Source organism: Nicotiana sylvestris, chromosome 9 (assembly GCF_000393655.2).
Source record: "Nicotiana sylvestris chromosome 9, ASM39365v2, whole genome shotgun sequence".
Taxonomy (NCBI): domain Eukaryota; kingdom Viridiplantae; phylum Streptophyta; class Magnoliopsida; order Solanales; family Solanaceae; genus Nicotiana; species Nicotiana sylvestris.
In genome coordinates, this window is record NC_091065.1 from 54,968,265 (window position 1) to 54,980,194 (window position 11,930).

The window sequence follows — 11,930 nt, forward strand, 5'->3', positions numbered from 1 at the left end:
CTTCTATATTGTAACCAACTGTGTTGTGGCTTTGTCCGTAAGATGATGCACGATGAAGGTCAACACTTAGTTGCTGAAAGGAGGAAACTATTTTTATTCTGATGAAAACAGGAGGCGTCGTAACACTTCTAATATCCTTCTTTTTCAACTAAAATATGACTGGCGTACAGCAAAAGAGCAAGCCACGAAGAAGGGTAAGAGTTAGATGACATGCCAGTATTAAGGAACTCATTGTGAGTATAAGCAACGACAAACGTTTGTGTGAAGGTTGAATCCAGGAACGAGCAGTAAAAAGGTTGTCTTTGCCACGCTCGGGATAAGCCCATTTCATTTGTTTCTGAGAAATGTTTGAAATTTTGGAATCTTAAGAGTTTATGAAATGTTTCATAGCTAGAGTTAAATTTAAAAGACATCGAGAAGAACGGAAGATTTTCGATCTTCAGCGTAAGATATATAGTATTAGCTCCACATCAGGTGGTAAAACAAACTTCTGCTCATTAATATTCTGTACTTTACCAGGTCTAAAGCTACCACTGCCAGCTCTCACTCTCTTTTTAATTTCAGGGCAAGATTAGCTTTTACAGCAACGACTGTTTTCGTCTTTCCTTGTTCTTCACGAGTGTATATTGCAGCATTGCAGCTTTTGCCATCATTCAGCACTTAGAGCTCAGAGGATGATACTATAAAATTTGTCCAACAGACCCATTGACAATTAGGTTGACATAACCAGAGGCTCTCATCTGCTGTAGCACCTCCTACTTTCCAACTAGCTTGCTCATCGCTGCACTAACCCTCTCATCTGTAATCATTTTGTGGCCATCATAAAAGTCTAGTATCTCCATTGATATGTTTTTCACCTGTCAATTTGGAGATTAAGAAATAAAAAATACCCTAGATAAGAAGCGGTCCAGATGATTACGAGATACTTCATTTAGAATAGTTCATGATGTAAGCTTGTTCATAACTCTATATGCACATGCAGCGAAGGTTTCAAGAAAGAAGGCTAATAGCTGTGTCAAACTAGTGCCTAGACGACACTTTGAGAAACATTTTCCCCATCGAAGCATTACATAACACATTTTGCTAAAGCATAAAAGGTCTTATCAGCCAGTTTCGCTATAACAATAGCATTGAGCAGAGTGTGGGAGTATGCTAAATGTTGAAATGTGTGACCATCTCACTTAAAAGCTAAGTTGTTAGAGAAAATACATTTTATTACTTAGTCTCTTTAACATGCTTCCTTACGTGCAGGCTTCATTCATTTTTTTCATTGGCCAAGCACGTGGAAATTCATTTTTATAATGGGTGACGGCGAGACTTGAAACCCAAGACCTTTGATACCACGTTGAAATGTGTGGCCATCTCACCTAAAAGTTTAAACTGTTAGAGAGAACACATTTTTATTACTTAGTCTCTTTAACTCAGGATGCGGGAAGCACGGCTTTTACATGGTTTTTCGGTGTTGTCCCGTTTTGCTTCTTGTTATTATTGTGGTATCTATGCTTGCTTGAGCCGAGGGTCTATTGGAAATAGTCTCTCTACCTCCACAAAGGTAGGGGTAAGGTCTGTATACACACTAGACCCTACTATGTGAGATTATAAAGGGTATGTTGTTGTTGTTGTTGTCGTCTCTTTAACACTCAATTCCTATCATATTACAGAAAAACAAATCAATCGACATAGAAAGGTACTTCTTTGCTAGTAAATTCACTATCATCTCCAACGCCAAAGACAAAACATACTCTTGCAGAATAATGATTCTGACCTGTCAGGTCAAGGGTATCTTTTGTAGCAGTTAAGTTTCTTGGAAGGAACGCATGACAGCAATTGGGTGCAGATTTAGGTTTTGTAGACATACCACATTCACATCAACTCGAAGCTCCTCAAACCAGGCAGTAGTTTCTTTATCTTTGAGCACACTTGCTATGTATATACATGCCAATGCAATCAAGTGTGGCGGATGTATGAGAATTAGGTCCATCTTATAGGTGTCATTCACAAGTCCCCTGAAAGATTGTACAATTGATAAATGCTGAGACCTTGTTATAGTTTATAATATCTTTACATAGATAGTCAGGGTCTATTTTTATTTTTTGGGATGTAATCAGGCAGAAACTTTGTGCTATTTGTTAATAATACCATTTACCATTTTAACAAAAATAAAGATTGTCCAATTGATAATAATCTAGTATGATTCCTTGCAAGTCAAAGATATCAGGCAGCCTAGGAAAAGATGTTTCTTACCATGTTAATTGAGCTGTATCATTCATGCCAGCGTCCTGTAACAACCTGCCAATTAGAGAGTTTGGATAGACATAATCAGCTAAAAAGGAAATCGTACTCTGATTCCAGTTTGAGGGAAATCATAAAGGAACCAATTTGAGGAAGCAAACAGAACTACATCGCATTAATGACATTTCGAAAATGTCAATCTCTCTAGAGATATTGTCCACCAACCGTCGTCTGCCCAGAGAGCAACACAGTATAAAACTGTAAAAAAAACACTTTACTTTCTTCTTCTTTTTTTTTTTTTTGATAAGGTAAAGGTTTAAAACACTTTACTTTTGTAATACTCAAATAGAAGTTCTCCAGCAGGTTGTCAGATGGTAGATTCACTCATACAGAAAGGTCCACGATTCAGGTCTGGACAAAAAAAACCCATGGAATTAATAGAAAATATCTAAGCTTGACTTGTTGTGCTACAAGCTTAGTCAGCATAAGAAGAGTGAAGTTAAGGTGAGATTAGACGGGATTGCGCTGTCTAAATACAAACAATCCTAATATATATGCTCGATACTCCAGAAGAATGGTTTGATAATGAAGATGTTACACATAGAATGAATATAAGATGGTTGAAATATAGAAGTGCTACCAGAGTGTTACGTGATAAAAGGATACCAATCAAAGTGAAAGGCAAATTTTAAAGAACAGTTATAAGCCATGAATTTTGGGCTGCTGAAGTCCACATATCTACAAGATAGGTACTGCAGAGAAGCAGATGCTAACATGGACAAGATTAGACAAGATTAAAAACTGATCACATTTGGAAGAAGGTGGAAATAGCAGACATTAAGGATAAAATGACAGAAGATTGAGTGATTGACTTCGGAGAGGCCAATCTTCCCCTCCCCTCATGGCTGCAGGGGAAGAGTTCTAAGTAGACTGAAACCAGAAGCCATGCTTTCATGCTAAACGGAGACCACTGGACGGCCTCATAACCTCCTAACCGCCCCCAGTTCTCTGCCCAAATCAGCCTGGGTTCTTCCCATGCCCCCTCTCCCACTTCCCCTCCAGGGTCGAGGCCAGCTGTATTGGACTAATAGCAAGAGAACTGAGCCTGCATAAAATGCACTTGGGTTCTCTGAGGCCAGCCCGGCCACGGTTAGGCAGATTGACTGCTAATTCCAGAAGACTATGAAACCAGAAGCCAAGCAAGCTTTCAGGTTTAAAAGACTTTTGAAGACTAAACCCTCATGGCAATAACTTCCTTCTTTTCTTGTTATTCTCATCAAGGTCTTCTCTACTGGCAGAAGGAGGAGAACTAGATGAACCAATTCTGAGATTCTGCAATCTTGTTGCTGCACATACATGCAGCTTGATACCCGATATGGCATAACTAAACCAAATAACCAAACCTATTGGGTTGTTTGATAAGAAACCGAGTCTCTGGGGGAAGTTCTATATGGGGAAATTGGTATCATCTCGTTACCCACATTGCTCATAAGGCATCACATGGTGGCAGGTAGATACGTTGATCTCCCTGATACAAATTGATCTTTTAATGTACAGCACATTTGGTAATCTTAAGAAAATATACTTACTGAGACAATGATCGATATGGATGGAATATAACTAAGTAATAATTGAGGGCTTCCAAGATTTTCATCTCCATGTCAAGTATGTCTTTTATTTCATACCTATACTTGTCATCTGAATCTGCAAAACCAAAATGCAAACAATCATCTTGTCACCACTAATCACAGCTGATATTCAATAAACTGATGCTAGAATAAGAGGATATGCCAATACAATTACTTCATCAGAGTGATCAACAAGAATTTACACAATTTTTTGATGTAAAATACAAGAAGTCTGGCCTGCACAGTGCTTTCTTCTGATTTTGATGCCAAATATAAGCAAGATGGAGCAACCAGACGAGGATCATATTCAGTCATACTTCTCCTAGGAGAAATACAAGAAACGGTAATTAGAAAGTTAAACACTTCAAAATACAAGGACGTATGCTCCGCCGTGATGCATCACCAGAGACATAACAGCATAGAGTAAATTTGAAGTTTGAATTCGAAAATTTGAGGAAAAGACAGAATCTGAACCAGAGAATACTATTTCACTTAGATTCATTACCATCACACTTATGACAGCAGTTAACTTCACTTAAGTACATTGTATTTGTTCTGCATGACTCGGAATAAAGAGCACACAAAGTGATAGAGATCATTTGCTAAATTGTTGTTACACCCCACACTATTCCCCCACATATAAAATTGAAGATTAATGAGGTTTTTACACAACCAATCAGCCGGCAGCACGTTATAAGGACATGGAGGCGGTTATATTTGACCAGATTGCACCAGCTGTCCCACCGGGCGCAGTGGCCAGTGCGGGGCAACCCGTTTGGCATATGGGGCGGTAGAATTTCCTAGAATTAGCATAAAAGGCAGTGCAGCTCTCTTCTTTTCCAATCTAGGAGATATCACCAATTTCAATTCACCCCAAATACTCTTAAACCCCTTTGAGAATTCCTAAATAGTCTAAGGCTAAATCAGAGGCGGACCTAGTAGGATTTGGCGTGAAGAACTTGAGATCGTCACTATAGTATCGGTTATCTTGTTATACTGATTTCTGGGGATTCATTGGAGGCGGAGTTAATCACCACAAAAAGCGTAAGAACTCGGGAAGCATAGCTAGTTCTTCAATAAAGTATGTAAGACAACTTTCCTTTTTAGCATGATTTGGTGTAAGTGTCTCTCTCTAAAGGAATTATGTGTTGTAAGATTGGTTCATTCTATGCCCTTCTCAATAATGTTGCTTCTGTTCTTATACATTCCTACCGGTAGCATTTCTTTCCAGTCTGAGGTGTTCCTAGACAGCACCCTGAGGTCGGAAAGACATGATTCATTTTGAGTTTAATCTTAATGTCTCTTGAAGCTAATCTTGCATTGCACTTATATATATTACTCTACGGAGCCGTGCTATAGTCGGCTGGGCACGACACCTATTGTACAACCACTGATCAATTGGGTATGATGAAACATGATGTGTGATGTGAGGTTACCGAGTCCTCTTGAGGCCAACTACGCTGAGTCCTGTTGAGGCCGAGTACAGTTGAGATCTCCCGAGGCCGGGTATGGAGTGATGTGATATGAGATATTACCGAGCCCTCGTGTGGCCGGGTACGACCGAGTCCTTTTGAGACCGGGTACGCCGAGTTCTATTGAGACCGGGTACAACCGAGATCTCTTGAGGTTGGGTAAGATATGATACAATATAATATGATGTGCCCCAAAGAGTGGTGTAATGGTACTATATTATGTATTTAATGCATAGTCCCAATGAGAGGCCTCGTTTTTATAAAACTTGCATGTTATTATGATTCATGGTTCCCGCAGTATATGCCCCCAGTGGCTTGTCTTCGGTATGCAGGTTGAAGTGATATATTCATACCTCTTATACGTACCTTATCAGTCTTACATACTCAGTACATTTTTCATACGGACACCCTTTTCTTTTGGGTGTTGTGTTCATGCCCACAGGTACAGGCAGATCCGGTAACATCCCTCGCCAGTAGGGTGCTCGTTTCTACGGTTGGTGGTCGCACTCCACTTCTCCGGAGTAGCTGTTCAGAAGTCAATAGGTACTAAGTATATGTTCCAATCTTTTCGGGTACGGTGGGACCCTGACCCGACCAAGTCATGTACTTTATTTTGGTACTCTTAATCTTAGAGACTTGTAGACTAGTGTTCGGATGTATGTAAGGGTTGGTTATGACTTTGTTGGCAACAGCTGTGAAGTTGTATAAAATGGTAATGTTTCTCTCACAATCAATTGTACACATTTTAATTCTGGTACTACACTTGGAGGCATTGTTGGTCCAGATTCCACGTTGAAGGGGTCTAAGTATAGAAGATGGTTCGCACGGGCCTTCGGGCATCGTATGCCGATCTAACATCCCGAGGTTGGGGTGTGACAATTGTAGATCCTAATTTAACTATTCACAAGACATGTGAAGATTAAATGTAAAAGCACTATTATTTTTCTTCTTCTTGAAACCGTCAGTAATCCTAAGAACGTGCACAGTATAATAAGACCATTAGGGAAATCTTATAAGATTCATACTTCAGAAGAGCGACATCGATTTATATGCATCTTGGTGGTTATATGGTAGGTACAGGGTCTAATTTAGTTACTGGGTACCAAGACCCTGAAAGTAAAACGCATATTCATTTTCCTTTCACAGTTGGATATAACAAGATATACCTGATGTACACCCGTCTCATGTAAGTAATGGCAGTGGCAACAACCCTGGAAATAACCAACATATTAGAAATCCCTGAATTGCTCAGTAAAGAAAAGTAAATGCTTATAGTACGTCATCACCCATCACTTTTACAACTTTTTGAAATACACGTGAAGTAGCTCAGCGTGCACGCATTGGACAAATGTTTTATAACATTGAAAAGGTCCAAGAATACCCTAAATCAGCTAGCTATGCACTATTTTGATCCTCCTATATTAGTCAGCTTATAAAGGCATCAGGTTCAAATAACAGCCCTCAGCTTATCCATTTTATGGTTACTGATGGTGTATTTGAGAAGTATAAACAACAAAAGCAACAACTAGGCCTCAATCCCAAACAAATTAGGATCGGCCATATGAATCCTTACTAAACATGGTACTCAAAACTCCTCATGCCAATAGTATGCAAATACAAAGAGCAGTATAAAGGGCAGCCCGGTGCACTAAGCTCCCGCTATGCGCGGGGTCCAGGGAAGGGCTGGACCACAAGAGTCTATTGTACGCAGCCCTACTCTGCATTTCTGAAAGAGGTTATTTCCACGGCTCGAACCCCTGACCTCCTGGTCACATGGCTTACCCTGCGGTATCTCTCTTTAAATAATCATAGGCTTAACAAAAGTTGACCATTTCAACAGTAGCAACATCAAGTATGGAGACATCCTCACAGCAAAACTGAATGGTTGACAATTGAAGGTTCCATTCATAAGAAAAGGATATGCTCATAGAAAAAATAAGTTGCGCACGCCAATGAGAAAAGAACGCACCTTTGTCTCACTTTAACATTTTGAGCCAATCTTGCAATATCTGGAAAGAAGCAGAAAGATGAAAAAATTAAGATATAGATTAACATATTTTCAGTTGTTCAGGAGAAAGAATCCAAAAGTAGTTAAGAAACAGAAACAGAAAGAAAGAAAAATGTGAAAGCTTCAAGTATGATCAAGAAAGGATGAGCACTATCATATGTGCATTGGAGCAACTTTCTCAAGTTTCCGTTTTTATTATAGAAGAATACAAGTCTCTCTCTCTTTTCTTTGTTTCCTTTACGTGATAACATTGGATGGGAATGAATGGGGTTCAAATGGATCAACATGGATAGCGAGAATTCTTATATATGAACCAGACTAATTTGGAATTGAGGCATCACTGTTGTTGTCCCGATCAATTTGCACTGAGTAACTCTCCTCACCAACATTTAGGCAGATGAGAAGAAATCACATTTCTTTTTGCCTCTATTAGAATTCGAATCATGTACTCTCGTGGTTGTCATTTCAGCTTCATCGACAAGGTAAATTAATTCTACGAATAATTGAATATTTAATCGGTCTAATAACATTACAAGATTAAAAAAAAAAGTTTGCATACTCATTGTTTGATGTTAATGAACTAGGAAACAAGACATTAAAAGATGGAGGGGCAGAGAAAGGTAACTACTCAAGTAGCTAAAACCCAAACAAAAATGTGGCTTGAATGAATTACTGGATATAATGTGAAGCAAGAGATAATGCAATTAATCAAGCAAACCAGATAAAAGTTGGTATTTTTGAAAGGGTTTGCAATAAAGAAAATTCTAGAAAATCTGAAAAGATATATAAAAAGATGGTGAATAAGGTAATTAGGCTACACCCACACGCACACGCACACAGAGAGAGAGAGAGATTACAATTGGACATATGCAATTTGATGAGCTTGAAATCGTCGAGGGTAATGCCCCTCTCCTTATCAAGCTGATGCACGACATCCACCTCTTCAGCATCTAGAAGTTCTTTGCTGCTCGGACAAAACCAAAGAAAATATATTAAATGAAAATAATAGGATTCTTGAACAAACAAAAAACACCTGCAGATAGAAGAAGCAAAAATAATATGGGAATTCCCACATACTAGTGAGATGACGTCCAGAAATTAGCAGACATTTTTGTATCCAAATTTCTTTGAGCTACCAAACAAGGACGATTTCCCTATGTTATCGGATATCGGTTGCTTCAATAAAACGTTCCTCTTCTTGCTCCTCTCTTGTTTTTTGTTTTTTTTTTAAAAAAAAATTAATTTTTTAGAAAGAATTTCCTATAGTCAGCTGAAAGTAAGGGTGGCATGTGGGCCGGGACTGGCATGGGACTGCGGATTATATATACCTATTAATTCCAAATTATTTATCCTTTAATGTTCAGACCCAAACTATTTACTACTCCTACTCATACTCCCCAAACTATTTACCTGCTTCAATCACAAAAAGCTTAGCTTTAGTAAAATAAAGATTGGATAAAGATTCTCTCTGAATAATCGTTGTTATGTACAAGAGAATTTTAGCGTACATTTGAAGGTGACCAACTGATAACCGCAATCGAGGTTATTTGAAAAAATTGAACTAGACTCTGGCCCTTTCCTCCTTTCTCTAATTGAGTAGTTTCCATGAACCATGCGATCAGAATTACATGTGGACAAAACTTACAAAGCCATGGTTTGGATACTTCATTAAGTACAAGAGCAGATTACATCCCAAATCTAAATTTTTGTGTGTATTTGAATATCCACCATTGTTGGGCTTGAAGCTCAATTTTATTTTTGAAGATTTTTTGTTTGATTCAAAGTGGGTGCTGTTAAATATTGCTTATAGTACCTTCTAGAAGTTCATACTGAAATTTGATAGCATTTGGACCTGATTTGAGGTGATTGAGATCGAAATTTTCAATTGAAAATCGAAAAAGAACACAGCTACAGCATACCACTACGGTATACAATATGTTGTAGGAGTATATAGCTATACTGCAACAGTACACTATTATAGTTTACAAAATAGTATACCGCTACAGTATAGTAATATACTATAGGAGTATATAGTTATACTACAACAGTATACTATTATAGTATACAATATATTGGTATGGTATACAGTAATAATATGCAAGATAATGTAACAATATGCTATAATAGTATATAATATACTATAATAGTATACTTATTACCCGTAAATTCACTTGCCTTTTCCCTTACCAAGCGTGAGGGGCAAATTAAAAATGTAAAAAAAATAAATATAATATGCTATATGATGTTATGGTATACTCTTACAATTAGATCCTTTTAGAATTTTTTAAATTTTTATTGACAACTCATATTATTTTAGTTTAATAATTAAATTAATTTTTTTAACTCATTGCGTACAATTGTACACCCTGTTGGTATAGCTATATACTATACTGGTATCATGTGTTAATTAATTTTTTGGGTTGTATTAGCTGCATTTAATTGGTACACAATTTGATTTTTCTTTAGTAATAATATAAAAAAAGAATAATAAAAAAATAGTGAAAACAGTAAATGAAATTAGATTGTGAAGAGAAAAAGAATATAAAAAAAGAAGTTAAATGAAATTAGAAAAGGAAAAAAGAAAAAAATAAGAAGAAAACGAGAAAAAAGAAAAGGAGAAAAGAAAAAAAAAGAAAAAAGAAAAGAAAATAAGCATAGAAATAAAAAAGAATTGGAGAATAAAGAAAAAATTCCCTACAAAACCCACTATGGGTAGGAAATGTAATTAGTTTATGGGTAGGAAAACAAATGAGTAGACAAGGGTAAATAATTTTGTTTTTGGGAGTAACTGTGTCACAAAGCTTCTGGGCCTAAATGGTCCTTAACCGGTTAGAACCGGGATTGTGGAGGTGGGCCGGTCTTCTGGGTCGGTCCTTCACAAAAAGATCGCAAGATCGGGATAAGACCGGTTCTTGGTGGGCCTAAACGGTCCCAACGTTCAGAAATTTTTAAAAAAAAAATCTGCCCCTTTGGGCATTTAAAATCTAGTTGTTTGGGCTGCCAAAATAGTCGTTGTCTATTTACAAAATAGCATTTAACCCCCCCCCCCCCAACTTTGTTTTAACCTCATACTTTTTATAATTACACTTTTTCCTATTTTCAACCATAAATACCCCTCATTCTTTCATTTTTCTCACAAAATCATCAATCTCTCTCTAATTTTCTTCTATAATTGCTAATATTGCTTACTTTATTTTTACAATTTGTGAAAAAATTGTGAAGTTGGTGAATTAAAGTCTTCAAGTCTTCAACGATAATCAATTTTCAACAAGTTGTTCGTCAATTCGGTAAACTCGTTTCAACTCATAATTTTTAATATAGTATTATTTGATTAATTACGATGGCTTCCTTAAAACAACGTTTTGGTAAAAATAAGGGAAATCCAAGAGTGGCAAATCTAGTGGCCAATTTGTTCCTCCTCCACTGTCCCCGGCTCCCCGACCCAAACCCCATATCCGTCTTACACCTGCAATTTTTGATAGCAATAATAGTTTATTACAATTTATTAAGAGTCAATTTTACCATAATGTTGGGGCTAGTGAACAATTAAACCATGAATTAATGAATGTTCTTTATTCTAATCCAACTATTTATGAAAATGACGAGGAGGAAATAGATTTTGATGAAATTCAACCGGATGATGATACACTACTAGTCCTGCTCCTGAAGGTAACCCAACTAGAATCCAAATGATGCCCCGTCTGATCTTTTTCTAGACAACGTACCAAACCAACAGAAACATATATTGTTTGGCCATTTTTTACTCAATTAATTCCACAAAATAAGGCTAAGTGTAAAACTTGTGGGAAGGAGTTAGGAGTTAGGTTTTAAATATTTTGGAGGGGAGGGGAGGGGGACTTTGGCTAGACACATATTGATACACCCTCAAGATAAAGTCAAATATCTTCGTATAAAAGCTTTGGCCGAAGGGACAAGTTTACCACTCCTAGTCAGGCTGACCCTAATACCGAGTCAAATCAATTTCAACCGGAAATTAATATTGTTATCGATGGTATTTTATATTATGATCCAAAAAAGGATCGGGAAGAATTGGCAAAAATGGTTACTGTTATGTGCTTACCATATAGTTTTCCTTCTGACCCTCACTTTGTGCATTATATTAGAATTTTTTTTAATCCTACTTATAAAGGTTTTTATCGTACAACCATAAAGAGAGATATTTATAAATATAAACATGAATATGAACAATATTTGCGCTATTTATTTACTCATATAAATTGTCGTGTTATTGTTACAACTGATATTGGTAGAAGTGGTAACGACTGTAATTACCTTACTGTTACCAGTCATTGGATTGATGACGATTGGATAATGCAAAAGCGCATTCTTGCTTATAGAATAATTTATTCACGTCACACATGGCAGCTTATTGCTATCACAGTTATGGATATTTGTAGATATTTTTACACTAGTGATAAAATAATATTAGTTTCAATGGATAATGCTACTAGTAACACAAATGTTGTAACTTGCTTAGCACTATACTAAGTCCTGCATTTAGTAACATTTTTTATGTTAGATGTATTTGTCATATTTACTATTTAATTGTGGGTTATGGTATGAGAATTT

The 11,930-nt window shown here is 36.9% G+C and overlaps 1 protein-coding gene across 2 annotated transcripts; it reads right to left on the reverse strand.

Annotated features, from left to right (window-relative positions):
• Positions 1-371: 371 nt before the first annotated feature.
• Positions 372-8,550, reverse strand: LOC104229802 (cyclin-C1-2-like). Of its 2 annotated transcripts, none has more exons than XM_009782508.2 (9): positions 8,418-8,550; positions 8,198-8,304; positions 7,302-7,341; positions 6,499-6,543; positions 4,064-4,182; positions 3,822-3,936; positions 2,245-2,289; positions 1,859-2,006; positions 372-857 (listed from the first exon to the last, which is right to left on the reverse strand). In XM_009782508.2, the coding sequence occupies exons 1-9, from the start codon at positions 8,447-8,449 to the stop codon at positions 756-758; spliced, it is 753 nt and encodes a 250-aa protein (XP_009780810.1). In that variant the 5' UTR covers positions 8,450-8,550; the 3' UTR covers positions 372-755. The 2 variants fall into 2 exon arrangements, with proteins under 2 accessions (XP_009780810.1, XP_070012616.1); XM_070156515.1 differs by having other exon boundaries at positions 798-857; positions 1,766-2,006.
• Positions 8,551-11,930: the final 3,380 nt, after the last annotated feature.